Source organism: Saccopteryx bilineata, chromosome 6, assembly GCF_036850765.1.
Source record: "Saccopteryx bilineata isolate mSacBil1 chromosome 6, mSacBil1_pri_phased_curated, whole genome shotgun sequence".
Taxonomy (NCBI): Eukaryota; Metazoa; Chordata; class Mammalia; order Chiroptera; family Emballonuridae; genus Saccopteryx; species Saccopteryx bilineata.
In genome coordinates, this window is record NC_089495.1 from 35,744,953 (window position 1) to 35,766,207 (window position 21,255).

General features: G+C 38.8%; 1 protein-coding gene across 1 annotated transcript in view; it reads right to left on the reverse strand.

Moving 5' to 3' along the window:
* Positions 1-563: 563 nt before the first annotated feature.
* The window catches only part of CDC16 (cell division cycle 16), a 31,229-nt gene continuing 10,537 nt past the window's right edge, over positions 564-21,255 (reverse strand). The window contains exons 11-18 of the mRNA XM_066235921.1: positions 19,854-19,927; positions 18,164-18,289; positions 14,457-14,609; positions 12,462-12,525; positions 9,952-10,013; positions 8,840-8,975; positions 7,066-7,156; positions 564-3,165 (exon numbers count right to left, since the gene is read on the reverse strand). Of these exons, the coding sequence (XP_066092018.1) occupies positions 2,906-3,165; positions 7,066-7,156; positions 8,840-8,975; positions 9,952-10,013; positions 12,462-12,525; positions 14,457-14,609; positions 18,164-18,289; positions 19,854-19,927 (966 nt within the window). The 3' untranslated portion in view covers positions 564-2,905. The remainder of the gene's footprint in view (positions 3,166-7,065; positions 7,157-8,839; positions 8,976-9,951; positions 10,014-12,461; positions 12,526-14,456; positions 14,610-18,163; positions 18,290-19,853; positions 19,928-21,255) is intronic.

The window sequence follows — 21,255 nt, forward strand, 5'->3', positions numbered from 1 at the left end:
GGGGGGGGGGGCAGATAAATGGCCTCAGGGGGCCGCATGTGGCCCGCGGGCTGTAGTTTGGGGATGCCTGGTCTATTCAATGGGGAAAGGACAGTGTCTTTAAGAAATGGTACTGGGAAAAGAATATGCACATGCAAAATAATAATGACGATGAAGCTGGACCCTTAACTTAGAACCTTTACAAAAATTAACTCAAAATGGGTCAATTTAAATTTAAAAGTAAACCTATTAACATCTTAGAAGAAAACATAAGTAGAAATCTGCATAACCTTGGATTTGACAATAGTATCCTAAATATACTGCTCACAAATACTAGGGGATATTTCATCACTTCATATGCGTTTTGAATTATCCCCTAATTTTTCTGACCAGTAGGATACCAAAGCACAAACAAGAAAAAAATAAACTGGACTTAACTACATTAAAAACTTGAGTGTTTCAAAGGGCACTATCAAGAGTAAAAAGACAACCTAAAGAATGGGAGAAAATATGTGCACATTATATATCTGATAAGGGTTTAATATCCAAAATCTATTTAAAAAATTTACTACTCAACACCAAAAAAGATAAACAAGCCAATTTTATTTATTTTTTTAATAAATTTAATTTTTATTTTATTTATTCATTTTTAGAGGAGAGAGACAGAAAGGGAGAGAGGAGAGAGAGAGACAGAGAGAGAGAGAAGGGGGGAGGAGCTGGAAGCATCAACTCCCATATGTGCCTTGACCAGGCAAGCCCAGGGTTTCGAACCAGTGACCTCAGCATTTCCAGGTCAACGCTTTATCCACTGCGCCACCACAGGTCAGGCAAACAAGCCAATTTTAAAATGGGCAAAGAACTTGAATAGCCATTTCTCAAAGAAGACATACAAATGACCAATAGGCGCAGGAATCAGATGCTCAACAAAACCAGTCATTTGGGAAGTGCAAATTAACCCAAAATGCAACACCACATCCACCTAGTAGGATGGCTAAAACAGTAAAAAGCACTAGTGAGGACTCAGAGAGGCTGGAACCCTCACACCATGTTGGTGGGGATGTAAAATGGTGCAGCCACGTGGAAAATATTTGCTGGTTCCTCAGAAAGTTAAGCACAGAATTATCATGACCCAGCAATTCCACTCATTTATACCCACGGAACTGAAAACAGACACTCATATTTATGACACCCATGTTCATAGCAGCATTATTCACAAAAACCTTAAGGTGGAAACAACCCAAGTGTCCATTAACAGAAGAATGTATTATATAATTATATATATATACATTATATAAATATAATGAAATGTTATTCAGCCATAAAAGGAAGTTCTGATAAAAGCTACAACTTGAATAAACTTAAAAATATTATGCTAAGTAAAATAAACCAGACACAAAAGGACAAATACTATATGATTCCGGTTATATGCCTAGAATGGGCAAATTCAGAAAGACAGAAAGATTAGAGGTCCCCAGGAGCTCCGAGGAAGGATGAGTGGAGCTTAATGGGTACAAAGTTTCTGCCTGGGGTGATGAAAAAAATTTGGAAATAAATGTCACTGAACTGCACACATAAAAATGGTTAAAATGCCTATCTATTGCTATATCAACAGATACACATACTTTATTTCTTACAACATTTAGGTTAACAGAAAAATGGAACAAGAAGCACACAGTTCCCATATACTCTCTGCCTCCCTACTTCCCCCAGATCCCCATCTTGAACTGGTATGGCACTTCTGTTACAAAAAAGTGATGCATTATTGTCAACTAAAGGCTACAGTTAATGTTAGATATTTGTCTATCTATTTATCTGTCTATCTATCTATCTATCTATCTATCTATCTATCATTGCCATAGTAAAACAAAACAAATGGATGGGGCATGTCAAAGGAGCCCAGCTGAAAGAACTTCAATGGTAAAAGCTGAACTTAATCTAGACAATAAATAATATCAATTGGACTATAACCTAAAATATAAAATACACATGTGAGTACATACTGATAAATGATGGGAATGAGGACACAAATTTTCATTACAGAATTCCAAATGATATGTGCAGATATATCCCTTTCCAGGGGGTGGAGCTTAAACCTCTGGTCCCACTGAGTCACTTGGTCTGATTGCTTCTAAAAGACAGCATATGGAAATAGAAAACTAGTCACTTTAAGAGGTGAAAGTTGGCAGACAAATGACCAAGGCTAACACGATCTGTGGTAAGTTGATATGTACCCCAACATGATGTGATAAGAGCCTTCCTATTTGTGGTGTTTTCTCTCCAGTCCAATCATGAGAAATACAAAAAACAAACTCAAATTGAGGAAGGTTCCACAATATTTGACCAGTCCTCAAAACCATTCACATCAGGAAAGACAACAGAAGTCTGAGATACTGTCTCAGTCAAGAGGCGCCTAATGAGATGGGACAGTTCAGTTCAGTGTAGCGTGCCCCGACTGTGATCCTGGGGCAGAAAGAGGACATTGATGCAAAAACTGATGAAATCCAAGTCTGGAGTTAAGTTACTAATAATGTAAAAATGCAGGCTTCTTAGTTATGACAAAGGTTCCATGGTAATATAAGATGCTAATAATGAAAGAGACTAGTGAGGGATATACAGAGCTCTCTGTACTCTGCAGCTGTTCTGTAAAGGGAAAATCAGTCCAAAATAAAAATTTATTAAAAAGAAAAAAAGACATAGTAGATGCTTTACTTCTTTATTCCATCATGTATAACTCTTTTGTGGGATCAGAAAATATCTATTGCAAAGGTGAGCTATCCAGTCTCTTAAGGCAGGTCTCCATTCCTAAATGTAGAGGTATAATCTGAATTCATGTTCAGAAATGGGACATTCTTAAGACATGACAAGGATGTGAGGAACGCAGACCTACTCTGCTCTAGGACAAAACAAAATCAGACCCATTTGGGAATCACGTGCTATGGTCTGACATAGATGTCTCTAACATCATGTCACTTTCATTCATTTCAATTTCAAAAGTTTCTTCCAAAGAAGGTCTGGAGTCGGGAGTTTTTCTTGAGGTTTCCAGTGGTGCAAGCCCCGTTTCTTCTGTAGTCTGTTTTTCTACTTCAAATTCCCTGAAATCCCACGGAGGTGAAATAATGTTTTTTAGTGTCTTCATTGTATGCACATCAAAGTCATAACATTTTAATTTGTCTTTAATGTCTGCTCCTAAAAAGAAACACCATAATAAGAATAAGAAATTCCATTATTTCACTATCATTCCACTATTATGTAACACTGCCTCTATCATTGAAGTCAAAGGGTACTTTTCAGAACACAAGTACAGCTCAGAATGAAAAAATGTTCCAATCATTTTCCTGCTCTATTTTTATTATCAAGGCAGACAATTATAGACAAGACAAGAACTGCCTGTTGGCATTTTAGCATTGGTATAGTAACAAGTTTTAGGTATATAAAAACTACAGTGAAGGGAAATATATTTTCCACATATCAAAATCTTTAGAATGGAAGAAAGACTTTCAACTGTATTAGGTTCAATCATTTCTGACATAAACAAAAGGACAATTTTACACAGTCCAAACGAATAGGTGTTTTGACAGATACTGATATATAAGCCTTCTAAAAATAAAAATAGTACAGCATAGGCCCTGGTAGGTTGGCTCAGTGGTAGAATGTTGGCCTGGTGTATAGAAGTCTTGGGTTCGATTCCTGGCCAGGGCACGTAGGAGAAGCATTCATCTGCTTCTCCACCCTTCCCCCTCTTTTTTCTCTCTGTTTCTCTCTTCCCTTCCCACAGCCAAGGCTGCACTGGAGCAAAGTTGGCCCAGGTGCTGAGGATGGCTCCCTGGCCTCTGCCTCAGGTGCTAGAATGGCTTTGGTCACATCAGAGCAATGGCCCAGATGGGCAGAGCATCTGGGTGGATCCCGGTTGGGCACATGCGGGAGTCTGTCTGTCTGCCTGCTTCTCACTTCAGAAAAACAAAAAATAAATAGTACAGCATGGTGACTATAGTTAATAATCCTAAATCCTGTGTTTGAAAGCTGCTAAAGGAATATATCTTAAAAGTTTCAGCATAAGAAAAAGAATTCGGTAACTATGTACGATGACAAATGTTAAACTAGACTTATTATGATCATTTTGCAATATACACAAATATCGGAGCACTATGTTGTACAGCTGAAACTTACATGTTATATGTTAATTACACCTCAATAAAATAAAAAGTAGTACAGGATATAAAATCATAGAGGAGATTTCCAAGTATAGCGAATAATACATTTGGAAATCTTTATGAGGACAAGCAAAAGGTCTGTCTTACTCATGCCTGGCCAGATGGTGGCACAATGGTTAGGGTATTGACCTGGGACACTGAGGACCCTTGAGTGTACGCTCATCCAACTTGAGTGTGGTATCACAGACATGACCCCATGGTCGCTGGCTTGAGCAAAGGCTCACCAGTTCAGCTAGAGCCCCTTAGTCAAGGCACATAAGAGAAAACAATCAATGAACAACTAAGGTGCTGTAACTATGAGTTGATGCTTCTCATCTCTTTCCTTTCCTGTCTGTCACTGTCTGTCCCTCCCCCAGGGGAAAAAAAAAAGGTCTGTCTTACTCAGTATTGTCTTATTCCAGACCTCACCTAGCTATCTATATACGAATGTTGCATTAAGCCTCACAACTAGACCAAATGATGAAACCGAGGCTCTGGTGTGCCCCAAAGCCACAGAGCTACTGAGTGACAGAGCTGAGATTTCAACCTATGGTCTTCCAGATGCCAGAGTTCAAGCTTCTTTTTCTGTTAACTTTAAAAAACTGAGTCATAACCTACAAACCATAAAGTGTGCACAGCTGGATGAATTCTCACATATGTATAAACCCACATCACCACCACCAGACTGAAACAGAACACTGCCAGCTTCTAGAAAACCACTTCCTGCTGCTTCTAGTGAATAGTGCCCTTTCCATGCCAGGAGTAGTCACTGCTCTTATTTTCTATGGTCATTGATTAGTTTTACTTATTACTAATCTTCATATAAATGAAATTAATCAGTATATATTCTTCTTTTGTCAAAATCTGTGAAATTCATCTATGTTACAACACAATTCAGTAGTCAGTCCTCCTAACTTTAACTGTGTAGTATTCTACAGTATAACATATTTCTCCATTCTCCGATTGGTGGCCATTTAGTTATTTCCACTTCGGTGCTATTAAGAATGAAGCTGCTGTGAACAATCTTGTGTGTGAACTTTGGCTTCCTGAGGCGCTGGTTTCTCCTGGGCATATACTTGGGAGTAGAACCACTACATCGTAAGGTCAGTATGATAGATTACTATCACTACTCTAATACCCATCCCCCCATGGCATTTCTGCCACCCTCAAATAACCCCTTCCCAGGCTGACTCTGCACTGAATCATACGACTTGTTTTGATGAAAAGAATGTGATGGAAATGAGTTTGTATAACTTGTAGCTTTCAAAAGGTCTTGAACTTTATTTACTTCTTGTCTTTAAAACCCTGAGGTCATCATGATATGAAGAACCTTGGGACAGAAGACCCATGAAGAGGCTCAGTTGTGTCAGCTGAGGTCCCCAACTGTGTATGAGGCCACTCAGATCATCAGCCCCGCCCAGTGCCTATTGACCACAGATGCCTAACTGAATGACACCATGATACCATCAAAAGCCAACAATCAACCCAAAGAACTTTGAAAAAGAATTAAACTTTGTTGAAGTGGTTTGTTAAGCAGATAACTGATATAATACATCTGTTTAACTTGGTTGATATGTTTAACAATTTTATGAACAGTTTTTATCTGTTTATAACTGTATCAACAATATATAAGAGTTCCAGTTACTCCATTATCATCGGCAATATAGATACTATCAGTATTTCTCATTTTTAGCCATTCTGGCAGGTGTGGAGTGGTATCTCATAAGCTCCTGTTCAAGTATTTTGCCTATTTTTGACTGAACTTTTTCTTACTGATTTGTATATTATTTTGTATTCTAGACATGAGTTCTCTGACAAGTCTGTGTACTATGAGTAACTTCTCCCAGTGTATCACTTGCCTTTTCACTTTCTTAATATTAGTGTTTTTGATGAACAGTTCTTAATTTTATTAAAACCTAATATAACATTTTTCCTTCTATGGCTTTTTGTCCTGTTACAGAAATCTTTGGCTACTCCAAAGTCCACATCTCAAGATTTAACCTTATTCCACCCTCTTTACCTTACAATGTTATAACTAAATGAGCGTCCAAGTACAGTATACCACTTCCATTCAAACTTTGACTTGCTTGTCATTAAAAATAATTTGAAGAATTATAGAGCACTATAATGTGAATGTAAGCCAACTTAATATTCCAAAAATGGAGTAAATTAGCCATACCCTGCATTATAAAATATTAAGGACAGAGCCACTTATTAGAAAAATGTCTCCAAGATTTTTCCATTATGCAATTAGATTTTTTTTCTTAGCAAGAGAGGGAGACAGACAGACAGACAGACAGACATGAACAGACAGGAAGGAAGAGATGAAAAGCATCAATTCTTCATTGTAGCTCCTTAGTTGTTCATTGATTGCTTTCTCATATGTGCCTTGACTGGGGGGCTCCAGTAGAGCGAGTGACCCTGTGCTCAAGCCAGGAACCTTGGGCTTCAAGCCAGTGACACTTGGGCTCAGGCCAGCGACCTTGGGGTCATGTCTATGATCCCATGCTCAAGCCAGCGACCCTGTGCTCAAGCTGATGATCCTGGGCTGAAGCTGGCAACCTTGGGGTTTTGAACCTGGGCCCTCAGCATCCTTGGGCGATGCTCTATCCATTGCACCACTGCCTGGTCAGGCAGAATAATTCTTATATATCCCAGGGCTCTGCACATATTCTGTGATAGTATTTTGCATATAGCAAGTACTCAACTTTAAACTGAATGAATACTTAATAAGTCATTAATTCTCACAGCATTGTGCGTATAAAACAATGGAGTTTCTTGATATTAATGTAGTTAAAATGGTTAGAAAGATAACTTTACACAAAAATTTGAGAAACCTAAACAGAAGCCTAAAAAAAAGGGAATATAATATCAGTAAGAATAATTGTAATCTTACCAATATAAGCTTCAGAATCACCAATGTACATTTCAATGCAATGACCAAGCATTGTGACAGAAAATGTATCATCCCGCCTAAGACCAAGAGCCTGCCAGAAAAAATTCAGCATGGTTATTACAAGAAAATGTATTTCCTTCTCTTTTGTTTCAAAATATACCTGCTAAACTCAATTCAAACTACTCCAGAAATCTAGGGTGGGAGTAGAGGGGAGGTTGTTAGTGGATACAGCTAAAACAAGAGTAGCCATGAGTTAATGGATGTGGAGGCTGAGTGATCGGTATGTAACAGGTCATTACACTATTCCTTTTTTTTTTTTTTTTTTTTAGAAAATTAAATTTAACAGTGTGACATTGGTCAACAAGAGTACATAGATTCTGGGCATCTATTCTAATTTTTATGTTTAAAATTCCCCTCCTATAAAAAGATTTTAAAAACTCTAGCTTCACATAGAGCCCTCCAAGCCTCTGTGTTAATTAAATAACTGAAGAGAAATATATTATACAATATTCAAATACACATATTTGAAAATCACACACACTAGGAAACCTGCTTAGTCCACACTTCTGACTAGCTCAGTATTCTGATTATCACTGTGGCACCTCAGGACATAATCTCACCTGAAAATCTATCACCAACCCTTTAAAGTCAGTTATGAATCTTTCACTCTTTAATTCATATTTGAAATATTATAGTTTATCATTGTTTATATTTCTATAAATACTGTTTTTCCATCAATTCTAAGGCCCACATTTTTCAAATACTGACATTTTTGAACTTGGGATATCCTACACTGGTGGTTTCTCACTACCACTGTCGCCTGGCCGCGCTGTGACGAGGGTATCCCGTGAGAGTGGCACAGACCGGGTGACCAGGTCAGCGGCATAAACTAGACACCAACCATGTGAGGGAGACACAGGGAGGAGATACGTGATTTGTGGTTGTTATCTAAAAACTTCGTTGGTATTTTCTGGCAGCATAAGATTGGCAGAGCAAATGTCTGGCTGAGTCAACACCAGGGTGTGTTAGCATCAAGACAGGACTTTGGGAAAACAGGGGTATTGATCACCTGGTTCAAAAGTGATTTAGAAGAACCAAAGTCTGAATGTGAAGAACTATCTTAACTATTTATATCACATTTTCTTCTTTACGTAGGTACTAGAGTGATCCCCGATAAAAATCTGCATTTTAAAATGTCCAATAAAGCATGTTTTCTAAGTGCAAAAATATTAAGTGATAGGAAAAAATGATGTTAAAGTGTGACAGTGTTTTGTTTGTGTTGTTTTTTTTTCCTTGTGGCCATCTTGCTTGTTAATGGTGTCTTACACTTGATGAAATACAGCATATAGGTTAAGAAGAGATTCTTTCCTCGTAATGAATGCAGTGTTTTGCTCACCTATTAAAGTGATCTAAGGGAGTTAATTACAAGTCATAAATAAAAAGACTGTAATTCCTAAAGGGCTCTCACTGTGCAACAAGAATTTCTGTACTCCCTGCCTAGACTAACGCCCAGCTCATACGGGCTGACAGACACCACTGGACACTACCACGTCTCACTGCGTATATAAGACAAGTCTCACATCTGTTTCTAATTTGATGAATATTGCACAACATGCACAAACTTTCTCTGCAAAGAGAAGACTAAATAAAATACAAGGTCACCTAAAGGAGTTTAAAATGGTAAAGTAACAAAACATTGCCTAGAAAAGACCTTTTTTTTTTAAAGTGGTAAATGTTAAGCAGATTTAAAGTTAGGTACAAATAAAAGACATACTGTATGAAAATAGTCCACAGCATTTTCAAAGTTGCCCATCAGACTGTGGATATACCCAATGGCAGAGTAGGTGGAGGCGTTTTGTGGAATTAACACCAGTGCCTGACGGTGATAATCCAATGCCTCAGCATACTTTCTGTGAGAGAATAAAGAGAAGTAAGTGAGGAAAGGAGAACGGGAAGAGAGAAAACAATTGGTGGGTACAGTAAAAATACTAAGTTCCTAAGTCTATAAAAAACACACCAAAAACACTTCCCTGTATCAAAATAACAGTCTAGACTGGTAACGGTACTTCATGTCCACTTCAGTGTATCTTAGCACGTCCTCGACATGTCCAACATGTCCTTTCCTGTCTTGCCCACTCAGCCAGCTGAGGGGACTCCTGCAGGGCCATCAGCTGCATTCCATTTGAAGCTTAGCAAGAAGACTGCAGCCAGAACCTAACCCCTGACCCCGGGCCCCTGCCCCATCACAAGGCAAGGCCTCCTGTGTGAAGTCAGAGCCACACCAGGGGTGGTGAAAAGCAACCAGCGTTTTGCTTTAAGGCCCAGAGGAGTTACATGGAGCAGCAGTTTCCCAGTTCTCTGGAATAACTGCCCTGTAAAACCTTTGTGAAAAAAAAGGTATTGTGCTCAATAAAGTTTGGGAAATGCTACAGTTCACAATGCACAGTAAAGACTCCAAGAACTCCTGATATAGAAAAACCTGTTAAATTTTGAGTAACCTCGATGGTACCAAACTCATTTAACTAAAGAATCTAGTTTTTAACGACCATCTGTTTATCACAACACAAAACTGTTACCAAGAGAAAACAGTAAATTAGAGTACAGATAAGGTTTTAATTAGATCTTACTGTCCTAATTCTTCTAAATTAATTTTGAACACTAAAAAATTTTTTATCTAATAAAAGTTATTATAATTCTTAATATAGTACCAAAAGAAATTCTACCAACAGAGATAGTAACTACTTTGATGCTTGTTATATCTGAGCAGCCAAGTACAAGAAAGATGGAGGGAGGATCTTGTAAAATAAAAATACGGAAAAGGCTACACAAAACTAAGCAAACTTCTAGTCACAAAGAGTATTTCTGAAAATGCTCTACTTCACTTACTTAAGTTTTCTGCAGACATGCCCCAGGTTGTTCAACAAAGGTTCCCATTTGTCAACAGTAACCTGAAACACAGCACCAGCAAACCCATGATTCACAGACAACCCTTTCAGCCTGGCCTGTTTGTACTGCATTATTTCACACATCTCTGAGAGCTGGCCTCTCTCCTGGTGCTTCCTGGTTTTTCCATCTTTCTTTACTATTAATGAGACTTCCTGAGACATTATTTTATTAGCATAATTCTGTCAAAGAGCCCATCTATATTGAAGTTCAAATTTTGTATCTCTGGCCAAGAGCTTCCATTCTACCTACTAAATATTTCTACTTAGAAATCTCATAAGCACACATGCTAAACCATCTTCTCTCTCCTGCCATCCCAGCTCCCCACACTCACCTCTTCCTGAGTGTCCCGCCACCCAGTACACGGCACTATGTCATGTCATCCTTGAGCCCTCCAGGAATCACCCTGTTTTATCAGCCTCCGTGACATAACTTCAACCGTCCATTAACAAGTCTTGTCTGCCACAATCAGACAAGTCTGACCATGCTACTACTGTTCTTAAACCTTTTGTTGTCTCACCCCCTCAGGGTAAGGTGCAGACCTTTAACATCACCTTCAAGGCCCTTAACAGCTCCTGCACCATTTCTTGACATTCTCTGTGAACTCAAAATCCAAGCCATATTGAATTAGCTCCAACTTTGCACACTCTGTTCCCTATACCGAAAATATCCTTTTCCTCGCTTTTACCTGGTTAACATCAATCATCCCTTAGGACTGAGGTGTATAATGTATCCAGGGCTTCTGACCCACCCCCAAGTCTGGGTTAACTGCCCTTATATGTGGGTTCATTTCCCCAATTATAGCCCTTTTTGTACACTGTATTAGTGCCAATTTACCTATCTGCATTCCCCAATAGATCTGAGAGCAGGAAATATCAAAACAACTCCCCACTGCCTCCCAATGCTAGCTTAGAGCTTAGGACACAGGCAACAGCAGTGAGTAAGCCTGAACTGAACGAAAGCAGACCTGAGCCGCACTCTCTCCTGAGCCTGGCTCAGGAGGCACAGCCCTTGTAGGCGAAAACAAACCCTTGGCGATCCTGAGGCGTGACTGCTTTCCTGTGGGCATTCTGACATTTGCTGCAGTTGTTAACTAAAGCCAAACAATATTTTCCCCTCTTCACTTAACTTTTTAATGGACATCCTGACCATTTAATAGTACTGTGCTTTTGTAACTAAAACCGTTACTTTAAATTTCTGTAACACTCTCAAAGCACCTTCTGAGTATCAAAGAACATAAGTTTCCATTTTAAGTGTCATTTACGACAGCGCATCTCAAACTTTCCTGTGCAGGAGAATAACCTGGGATCTTGCTAAAACTGCAGGAATTGATTCAGTAGATCTGTGATTCTGTATTTCTAAGGAGCTCCCAGGTAATACTGATGTGGTTGGTCCAGTTTGATTAACAAAACCACATGCATTATCCAGCCATCTAAGACTGAGTCTGTTTATATACATCCACGTGGAAGAACCTGTTTATATACATCCACGTGCAAACACACAGAAATATAGTGTTTTTAAGTTCATATGACAAAAGAGAAGAAACCAAAATAAACAAAGCTGTGTCTATAGGGAGAGGCAAACTACCAGCTGGCAGGAGGCCCAAGGTAGCTGGTGTCTGTCTTGGGAAAGAAGAACTACAGCCAAAGAAGAGGTGGACTGTGGGCAAGTATTCCCAGAGACAGAATGTAACCGGGAACTGACAATCAGAACAGAATAAAACCAAATAGGTGCGAATAAAAGGAATCAGGAAACAGAAGAGTAGCAACAGGCAAATCTATTACCTACAGAAGTTTACAATCTCTAAAACTGTTATTATTATTTAAAAATAATGTAGTACATACACACCCATGCCGGCTAGAAGGTTAATTCATGAGCACAGATTCATGGGGTACATCTTCCATACAACAGAACCTAGTAAATTTTTCAAATACTTAACAGTCTAAATATACACTAAGTACAAGATAAGGAAAAACAATAATAAGTCTGAATTTGAATGACACCTAGCCCTATTTCAGTAAAAGGGGGCTCAACTGCTATATTTACCCATTAATCGAGGATGAGGCTCTTTGGGCAGCTAGAAAAAGATATATTATGTTACATGCTTCAGTGCCTACCAGTCCCCATTAACGATCACACACATTCCCGTATCAAATAATCACCACATATATTGATTACTCCCACATATCAAAGCTAGACCCTCTTAAGAATCAAAGAGCCAATTAGAAACAAATTTTGCTCTCCTCTCAATTAGAAACAAACTTTGCATCATGTAGTAAAACAGTTAATAGCCTGACAATTGTTATGATAAATATTAGGTTATTATATGACAAATAGGTAACTTTTTTTCTAAGACAGATTGTTTAGATTATTGTTCTCATTCAATAGTTATCATACTTATGTGTGTGTGTATATATATATATATATATATTTACAGATATTATATAAAATACCTCATTCCCAATTGCTTTAATTTTTTCCAAAGCATCGAGGAACCATTTTTCTGCAGTTTTCCACCTAAAATAGAAGGAAAAAAGATTGTAGGTTATTTAAAGTTAGCAAGTAGAATAATTTTTTTTAACAGGGACAGAGAGAGAGTCAGAGAGAGGGATAGATAGGGACAGACAGGAACGGAGAGAGATGAGAAGCATCAATCATCAGTTTTTCATTGCGACACCTTAGTTGTTCATTGATTGCTTTCTCATATGTGCTTTGACCACGGGCCTTCAGCAGACCGAGTAACCCCTTGCTCGAGCCAGCGACCTTGGGTCCAAGCTGGTGAGCTTTTTGCTCAACCCAGATGAGCCTGCGCTCAAGCTGGCGAGCTCAGGGTCTTGAACCTGGGTCCTTGGCATCCCAGTCCAATGCTCTATCCACTGTGCTACCGCCTGGTCAGGTGCAAGTAGAATCATTTTAAGAAAAATCTGAGCCCTGGCCAGATAGCTCAGTTGGTTAGGGCATTGTCTCGAAGCACAAAGGTTGCCAGTTCAATCCCCAGTCAGGGCACAAACAGAAACAGATCAAGGTTCCTGTCTCTCACTCACCCTTCCTCTTTCGCTAAAATCAATAAATAAAAAGTCAAAAAAGAAAAAAAGAAAAATTTGAATCTCTTTCTAGCTTTACAAAGATACAATGAGATAAACCTCTCTAAATGGTTTATTACAATTCAACTTTAAGTCAAATGATCAATGGTTAATTTATGGTATTAACATCACAGGAGTTCAAGATTTTAGGAGACACAGTCAACTCTCATCATTCTGTGAAGTCACCATGCACGCTGCTTTAGTGCAGACCGAACCGCTGCTCCCAGTGGAAGGACAAGATTAGATTTTTATAAACCTCGGCTCACATTTTTTCACCAACTGTTCAACCTATAATCTGTTCTATATGTGCTTGTGTTTAGTGATGCCTAATTAACATATATTGTTAATTAACATTGAGCTCAAGGCACTATAACTCATGACTTAACAAAGTTTATCTAACATGAATTTTTTCCAAGGCACGACACAGCCTTCTGGTGCTCAGGAACACTAGACACCATTTCAGTGGGGGTCATTTTAAAGAGATCACCAACAAAAACGTGGCACAAAACAGAATGTAAAAAAGAGCACTTGCTTATAGTAGGAGAGTGGAAATAAGAAAGCAGAACATCACTGTTTGACCTTCGCTGGGAACACGTGCATGTCTGCATATGTGAAAGCAACTTGATGGACTTTGGGATTAAAAATAAGTTGACTGCATATTAAATTATTACTATACCTTATTTTAAAAGCTCCAAACTTCCTTTTAGAAATACTAGACAACCCAGTTTTTAGAAATACACACACACAGGCCATAACAAACCACTATAGTAATACTAATTTACTATTTTAAATTCCTGTACGATTTATTGCAAAGGGCCACAGATATTTTTTCTTTGAGTCTGACATTGAATTACTTATTCCATAAATATCCAAGGCTACTGTAATACCTCAACTGACCAGAAAACTCAGATTAGTCCATTCTAGTTAGTTTAATTTTTGGATTAACTGGTAATTAAACAGAAAACATTTTCCTTTTAAAACTGTAAAAAATCTTTCTCAAATGCATGAACCCAACTCCTAATCAACAAGAAGATAGATGATTAAGGATTCTGCAGTGCCCCAGGGCTGTCCTGTGGGGTCCAGTGACTTGACACAGTTAGCAACAACTGTCTAATCTTAGAAGTTAAGAGCTTGTGATAGCCCACATCAAAAAGGACCAAAACCTGAAGTTGAACATTTTTTTAAAATCCAAGATAACACTTCCTATTTCCTTTTTTAACTGCCCACCTCCTTCTCCTAAAAGAATACACATTTAAAAACAAAAATCTGCTGAAGAACCACTCTCATCAGTTAAACTCTAGTGGTTGAGGTATTATTCTATTTATATAAAGGAAACAGAAGGGCCTTTGGCCTTTCAGTACTTACTCTCCATTTTGAAACGCAACCACGCCAACTTCATGCATGACAAAAGGGTCCTCTGGTGCAATGCTCAGAGCTTGGCCAAAGAATCTTTCGGCCAATTTTGAGTTATTGGTCAATCCATATTCCAATCCAATATAGAGCATTGGCAAATGACACCTAAAAATATTGGAAAATTCACATACTCAATGCCAAAAACTTCATAATTTGATAGAAATCTATTGACTTCAAATCCTGTCTGCAAAATAATTTAAATATAGCCAAAAACAGAGCACTTACTTTTTTCTAAGATTTCATTTACTAATATTTAACAAATGTCAAATGGGCTTTTAGACTAATCAGCTGCCACTTCTAGAACCTATCAGTAATTTACTCTTTACTTTTCATTATTCTACAATAAGACCCCAAAATCCTCAAAAGCAGGTCTATGCTGCCTCTTTTACTCCACTATGCTAGATTGTCTTCTTCGTCTTCCTTTATTCAGAACCATGTATCCTTCATGATTGTGTTTCAGTTATACTTTCCTTTATGACGCTCCTTCTGATTTTCTACTTAAATTGGCTCTCCCTTGTGTGGATTCCCATTATATCAGTTATCATCAGTTTCCTACCACCGAGTTCTTAATTATATAATGTCCATTTTCATATCCGCTGAGACAGTTTTAGGGACAGAGTAAGTACTGCGTCAGACCAGCGATTATATTAAACAATCACAACATAAATTTTCTTTGAAGATAGTTCTAAGAATGTTAATAGATACTGATGGTATGTGCTTTGGTTCTAATCTAGAATCATGAGTCAAGATTCTATGTTCTACAGCAGGAGTTGAGAACCTATGGCTTGCGAGCTAGATGTGGCTCTTTTGATGGCTGCATCAGGCTCGCAGACAAATCTTTAATAAAAAAATAATAACAACATTAAAAATATAAAACATCCTCATGTATTACAATCCATTCATTTCCTACTGCTCATGTTCATGGTTGTGGGTGGCTGGAGCCAATCACAGCTGTCCTCCAGGACAACAACAAATTTTTATTGGATAATGCGTAACGTACACGGGTCATTGTATGGCTCTCATGGAATTACACTTTAAAATATGTGGCGTTCATGGCTCTCTCAGCCAAAAAGGTTCCCGACCCCTGTTCTACAGAATACTTTAAAAGTACTAACCTGGAAGAAGTTGTACCCTAACCCTACTTCTCCATAAAAGCAACAAGAGCATTGCCAAAAATGATCAAAATAAACTTTTTCAGAACTCTAGAAGTTAACCAAAAGCTTACAGCTTGATAAGCTGACTTGAAAATTTAATTATATAAAGTTTGTCCAGATTGGGAAACATTAAAAATATTAATCATTGCCCTGGCTGGGTAGCTCAGTTGGTTAGAGCTTCGTCCCAACATCGAAAGTTGTAGGTTTGATCGGTCAGGGCACATACAAGGAACTGATGAACGAATAAATAAGTAGAACAACAAATTGATGTATCTCTCTCCTTCCCTCTCTCTAACATCAATCAATCAATAAAAAAATTTTAAGTATTAGTTATGTCATTAGTTACCATTGGTTTTTAGTTTTAGCTGGCAACTAGTAACGCATAACTATTCTGGGTCCAGAGAACCTAGAATTGGGAAAAAAAATTAGCAGACCCTAATGTGCTGATAAGAAACAATTCACAACAAATTATTAGGATTTTTTCCCCTGACAAGTAACAGATGGACAGAATGGGGGTCCATGCAGACCCTGGAGCCAAGCACAGGAAAAGGTCAGACACGATGGTGGATGGGCTAGAGAGACCTGGACTAGGTATGAGGACCATCAGGTGGACCAACACCTAACTGAACCAGTTAATCTGGAGGATTATTTCTAGTAATAAGTTACTGTTATGGACTGAATGTATGCGTCCCTCCCAAAATCCATATTACAACCAATGTGACTGTCCTTGGAGAGCCTGTGAGGAAATAATAAAGGTTAAATAAGCCATAATGCTGGTGCCCTTATAAAAGGAAGAGACATCAAAGCTCTCTCTCTACTCTGTGAGGACATAGTGAGACGGCAGCCGTCTACAAGTCAGGAAGAGCACTCGTACCAGCACCTTGACCTTTTATACTTCCCAACCTCAGGAACTGTGAAAAAATAACTTTCCGTTGTTGAAGTCACCCAGTCTATGATATTTTGTCATGGCTGCCTGAGCAAACTAATACAGTTAGGGAGCTATGTCCTTTACAGTATTTTCATGAATGACTAGATTTAAGTCATGTATCAAATTTAACATCAAACACACACACAAAAAAAAAACTGGGGATCATAATTTTAATGAAGAACTGGGTGTCAGAATGAGTCTGATAGTCTGAAAAGGTAAATCAAAACTAACAAGATGAAATTCAATGCAGATAAATAGGTGATCCTACTCCTGAGTACTGGAAGCAAACAAATTAAGGTAGCTAACTTTTATTGAGTGCTCTCTATTGATACATGCCAGATACTGTTCACTTTAACTGGTATTATCTCAATTACTCCTCACTGTAAGCCTAAGAGTAAGTGTCACTATTATTCCTGTTTTTCAAGAGTGCACAATATTTGCCAAGGTCAGCAGCAGCCTGACTGCGGACCAGCCCTCTGAACCAGCGCACTCCCACTACCTCTCCACACGGAGCTGGAGGCAGCAGGCAGCGGAGGCGGCCACGGAGACAACACTGCAAGGTCAGCAGCAGCCTGACTGCGGACCAGCCCTCTGAACCAGCACACTCCCCTCCCACTACCTCTCCACACGGAGCTGGAGGGAGCGGGCAGCGGAGGCAGCCACGGAGTCAACACTGCAAGGTCAGCAGCAGCCTGACTGCGGACCAGCCCTCTGAACCAGCACACTCCCACTACCTCTCCACACGGAGCTGGAGGCAGCGGGCAGCGGAGGCGGCCACGGAGTCAACACTGCAAGGTGGAACTGACCTTCAGTCCAAATCGTCCATGGGAACGACAGCAACACTCTACTCCCCGAAGTAACACACTCTTATTAACTTATTTACCGACACTAATCTCATGTAAAGTTTTATATAATGTCACAACTATTAATGAAAGGAGTCCTAAAAGTAAAATATATTTTATATCAATATCAATCTAGAACCCTGGTCGGCAAACCGCGGCTCGCGAGCCACATGCGGCTCTTTGGCCCCTTGAGTGTGGCTCTTCCACAAAATACCACGTGCGGGCGCTACCTCGATAAGGAATGTACCTACCTATATTGTCTAAGTTTAAAAAATTTGGCTCTCAAAAGAAATTTCAGTCGTTGTACTGTTGATATTTGGCTCTGTTGACTGATGAGTTTGTCAACCACTAATCTAGAACATATAACAAATATAGTCCTGTCCTACTATTAAGCCACATCAAATACCTTTTGGATATAAACAGCGTATAAACAATTTTGCTAGGAATACTTTCATTCTCGCATGAGCACGCGAGCTTCGTTCCTCGTTTGTTCCCTTAGCCTAATTTCCCAGTTTCCTCTGTGTTGGTTAAGATAAACTGCTAGGCAAAAATCACTATATCAGCTTCCTTCTTCCTCAATTTCCATAGTTATTTTATAATCATAAGCTAGTAACAAGATAAAAATAAGATTTGTTTTTGATAGTTTACCAACCAAACGGCAGTGATAGCGATAACAGAAATTTCATTTTGTTAGGAAACATCCCCTCACGCGCGGGGTCAGTCGCTCCGCCATACCCTTTCATCAGCTGCGCTGCTGTGAAGTACGCAGCCATCGCTTGGTCGTGCTCACTCTCGACGGCAAACGAGTGCCCGTAGGCTATCCAGGCAGGCCCGTACGTCTTCTCCAGGGTGGTAGCTTTACTAAAATGAGAAATTTCACTCAATTAATATAATTTTTATGCTTAAGTTGTTAATTTTATGTAAGCTGAAGGTTTCAAGAACATTCAAATTAAATAAATGAGCTGTCAATATATTAAACACTAAGGTAACATTTGTGTTAATTCATGTGAACTAAAAGAATGTTTAAAAGCGCAAGCAAAATTTTAAGAAATTTTCAGAGAGGTCCACAACTCCAGTCTAGGTACTATAGTTGAACCCATTAATTCTGTATAGATTGGCAAGGAGCAAGGAGCTCTACTTCACAGCCTAGTGGGTAAATGGTGGTAGCAGCAACCATTTAGGGCCTGTTGTGTGTCAGGTACCAGGTCAGATGCCTTATCTGCATCCTCTAATCCTAATAACTGGCAAGATTAATACTGAGGCTGGAAAGACTGACATCCTACAGAAGGTGGTGAGAGATTCACCCTGATTCTATAAAGTGAACTACACAATCTTAAACAGTCTTCATAGTGACCCCTAACAGGAAAGAAAGCAAATATTACAAAACATGGAAAATATAAAGGGTGAGATTCACACTTCTTACCACTTTATTTTCCAAGTTTTCTTTTACCTAAGTGTTCCCTGTTTCATGTAGAGTCCATCACTGAATAAGCATACTAACTCAAAGAAGCATAGCTCAAAGAATAATGATAATACACATCATCTTCCTACTCTAGGAAAAAGCACAAGCTAGGTTTTCTAACTTGCTTAACACAACTAACCTGAGAGCTCTATTTTCTTCCTAGTGCAGGATCCTTTTGTGTCATCAATTTTCCTAACAATCCTGGGATACTAGTATTATATCATTCCAAATTTTAGAAAAAATTAAATAGAGAAATTAACTTTCCCAAGGGATTGTGGCTAGTAAGTGGCAGAACTTGGGTTAGAATTCAAGTCTGTGTCCAAAGTATACATATTTCCCTTAGATCCATTATCTATTTTGTTTACATGAAGGAAATTACAAGCATCATTTTATTTTAAATCTTTAGTAATCAATTCTTCACATATAGACACTTTCCTGTACTTGAATAACTGAATAATATTGGTTAAGTATCTTGATTGGGCTGCATGGAGTTCCTTAAACTAAAACCACAGCAGGTCCTCATATAAACCAGTTTACTATGTCAAGAATTCTGTTTTATGACACATTTAGTGATCCCAATCTTATGTAAAGTTTTGTGATTTCACAGCTATTAAACAAAAGTCCTAAAAGTAAATGGTTAGTAGTACCTCTGTAAGGAAAAACCAAATTTTTCAAACCACTTTATATCATTCTCTATTATTTCACAGTTCTCATTTATAAATAAAAACTTAAATATATGTTCCTCAAGAACAAGGTCAGCACCACTGATTACTTTTATCTCCCTCATGACAACTTAGAAAGAGCAAGTTTCATAACTGATGCAACTGAACTGAATCTGCCAAAGAAAACATTTTGTTCTTTTACACTGCTTTAAAAATATTTACTATTTATTGCATTAAAGCACATGAGTAAGAAACCTCTTCCTATAGGTTCGCTAGAGTGAGAAAGATAAAAAATTCATACCTGAGATATCTTCTGGCATGTTCATTCTTATGGCCTACCATGAGATAATAGCATCCCACCGCAAACCAAGACACCTACAAAGTTACAGTTCAAAGTTTACCATGACCAAAGATCTGAACTTGGAATTAAAATATCTAACATGTAGTATTAGGCCAGAGGGTAGGCTAGGTGTTCATTCCACATTCTGCTTCAAGGTAGAAACTTCACTGAGACAAGCTATCTAAGGGTCCTAGATGAAAAGAGAACCCAACCTGCACAGCTCTTCCTCAAGATGCCTCCAATCACTTCGCTACAGCACTGAATGAATACAGGATGAGGCCCCTGAACACTGACTTCAAACCCAGCCAAAGTCCTGCCTACCACCTGCACTGTGAGTTTTCCCTGGCTCGACTTTGGTTCTACCAGGTTCTATGTTGCTAGCTGACATCTCTGGCACTCGTTTTGTTTTTAATTCATTTTAGAGAAGAGAGAGAATGAGAGAGAGAGAAGGAGAGAGAGGAAGAGAGAGAGAAAGAAAGGGGGGAGGAGCAGAAAGCATCAACTCCCATATGTGCCTTGACCAGACAAGTCCAGGGTTTCAAACGGGTGACCTCAGCGTTCCAGGTCGACGCTTTATCCACTGCGCCACCACAGGCCAGGCCTGGTTTCACTTCTTTATCAATTATTTTCACACTGGTCTAGGGTGCAGATTCTTGCCTGAGATGAAGACAACAATTCCTGACTTTTGTCTTTAAGAACATAGGTCCGGATCCATTTTTAATTTCTAGGTCTTAGTTCTGATTCATGGCAGTTGGAAGATACAGTGATTCAATCAGTGCACAATCTAGTAAGTTACTTTATATATGCAATATGAGAAAGCTACTAAGCAATTATTAATATTACTTATGAGAGGAGGGAGTGTGACTTTGACTTTTTTTTTTTTAATGAGAGAGAGAGGGGGACAGACAGGGTCAGACAGACAGGAAGGGAGAGAGATGAGAAGCATCAATTCATAGTTGCAGCACCTTAGTTGTTCATTGATTGCTTTCTCATATGTGCCTTGACCAGGGGCTCCAGCCAAGTCAATGACCCCTTGCTCAAGCCAGTAACCTTTGGGCTCAAACCGGCAACCTCGGGTTTTCAAACCTGGGTCCTCTATCCACTGTGCCACCACCTGGTCAGGCAACTTTAAATTTCATTATTTTATTTTCCCATATGTTAAGTATTTTTATTTACTTATTTTTTTTAGTAAGAGACAGAGATAGAGAGAGGGACAGATAGGGACAGACAGACAGGAAGGGAGAGAAATGAGAAGCATCACTTTTTCGTTGCAGCACCTTAGTTGTTCAATGATTATTTTCTCATATGTGCCTTGACCAGGGGCCTACAGCTGATCCAGTGACCCCTTGTTCAAGCCAGTGAC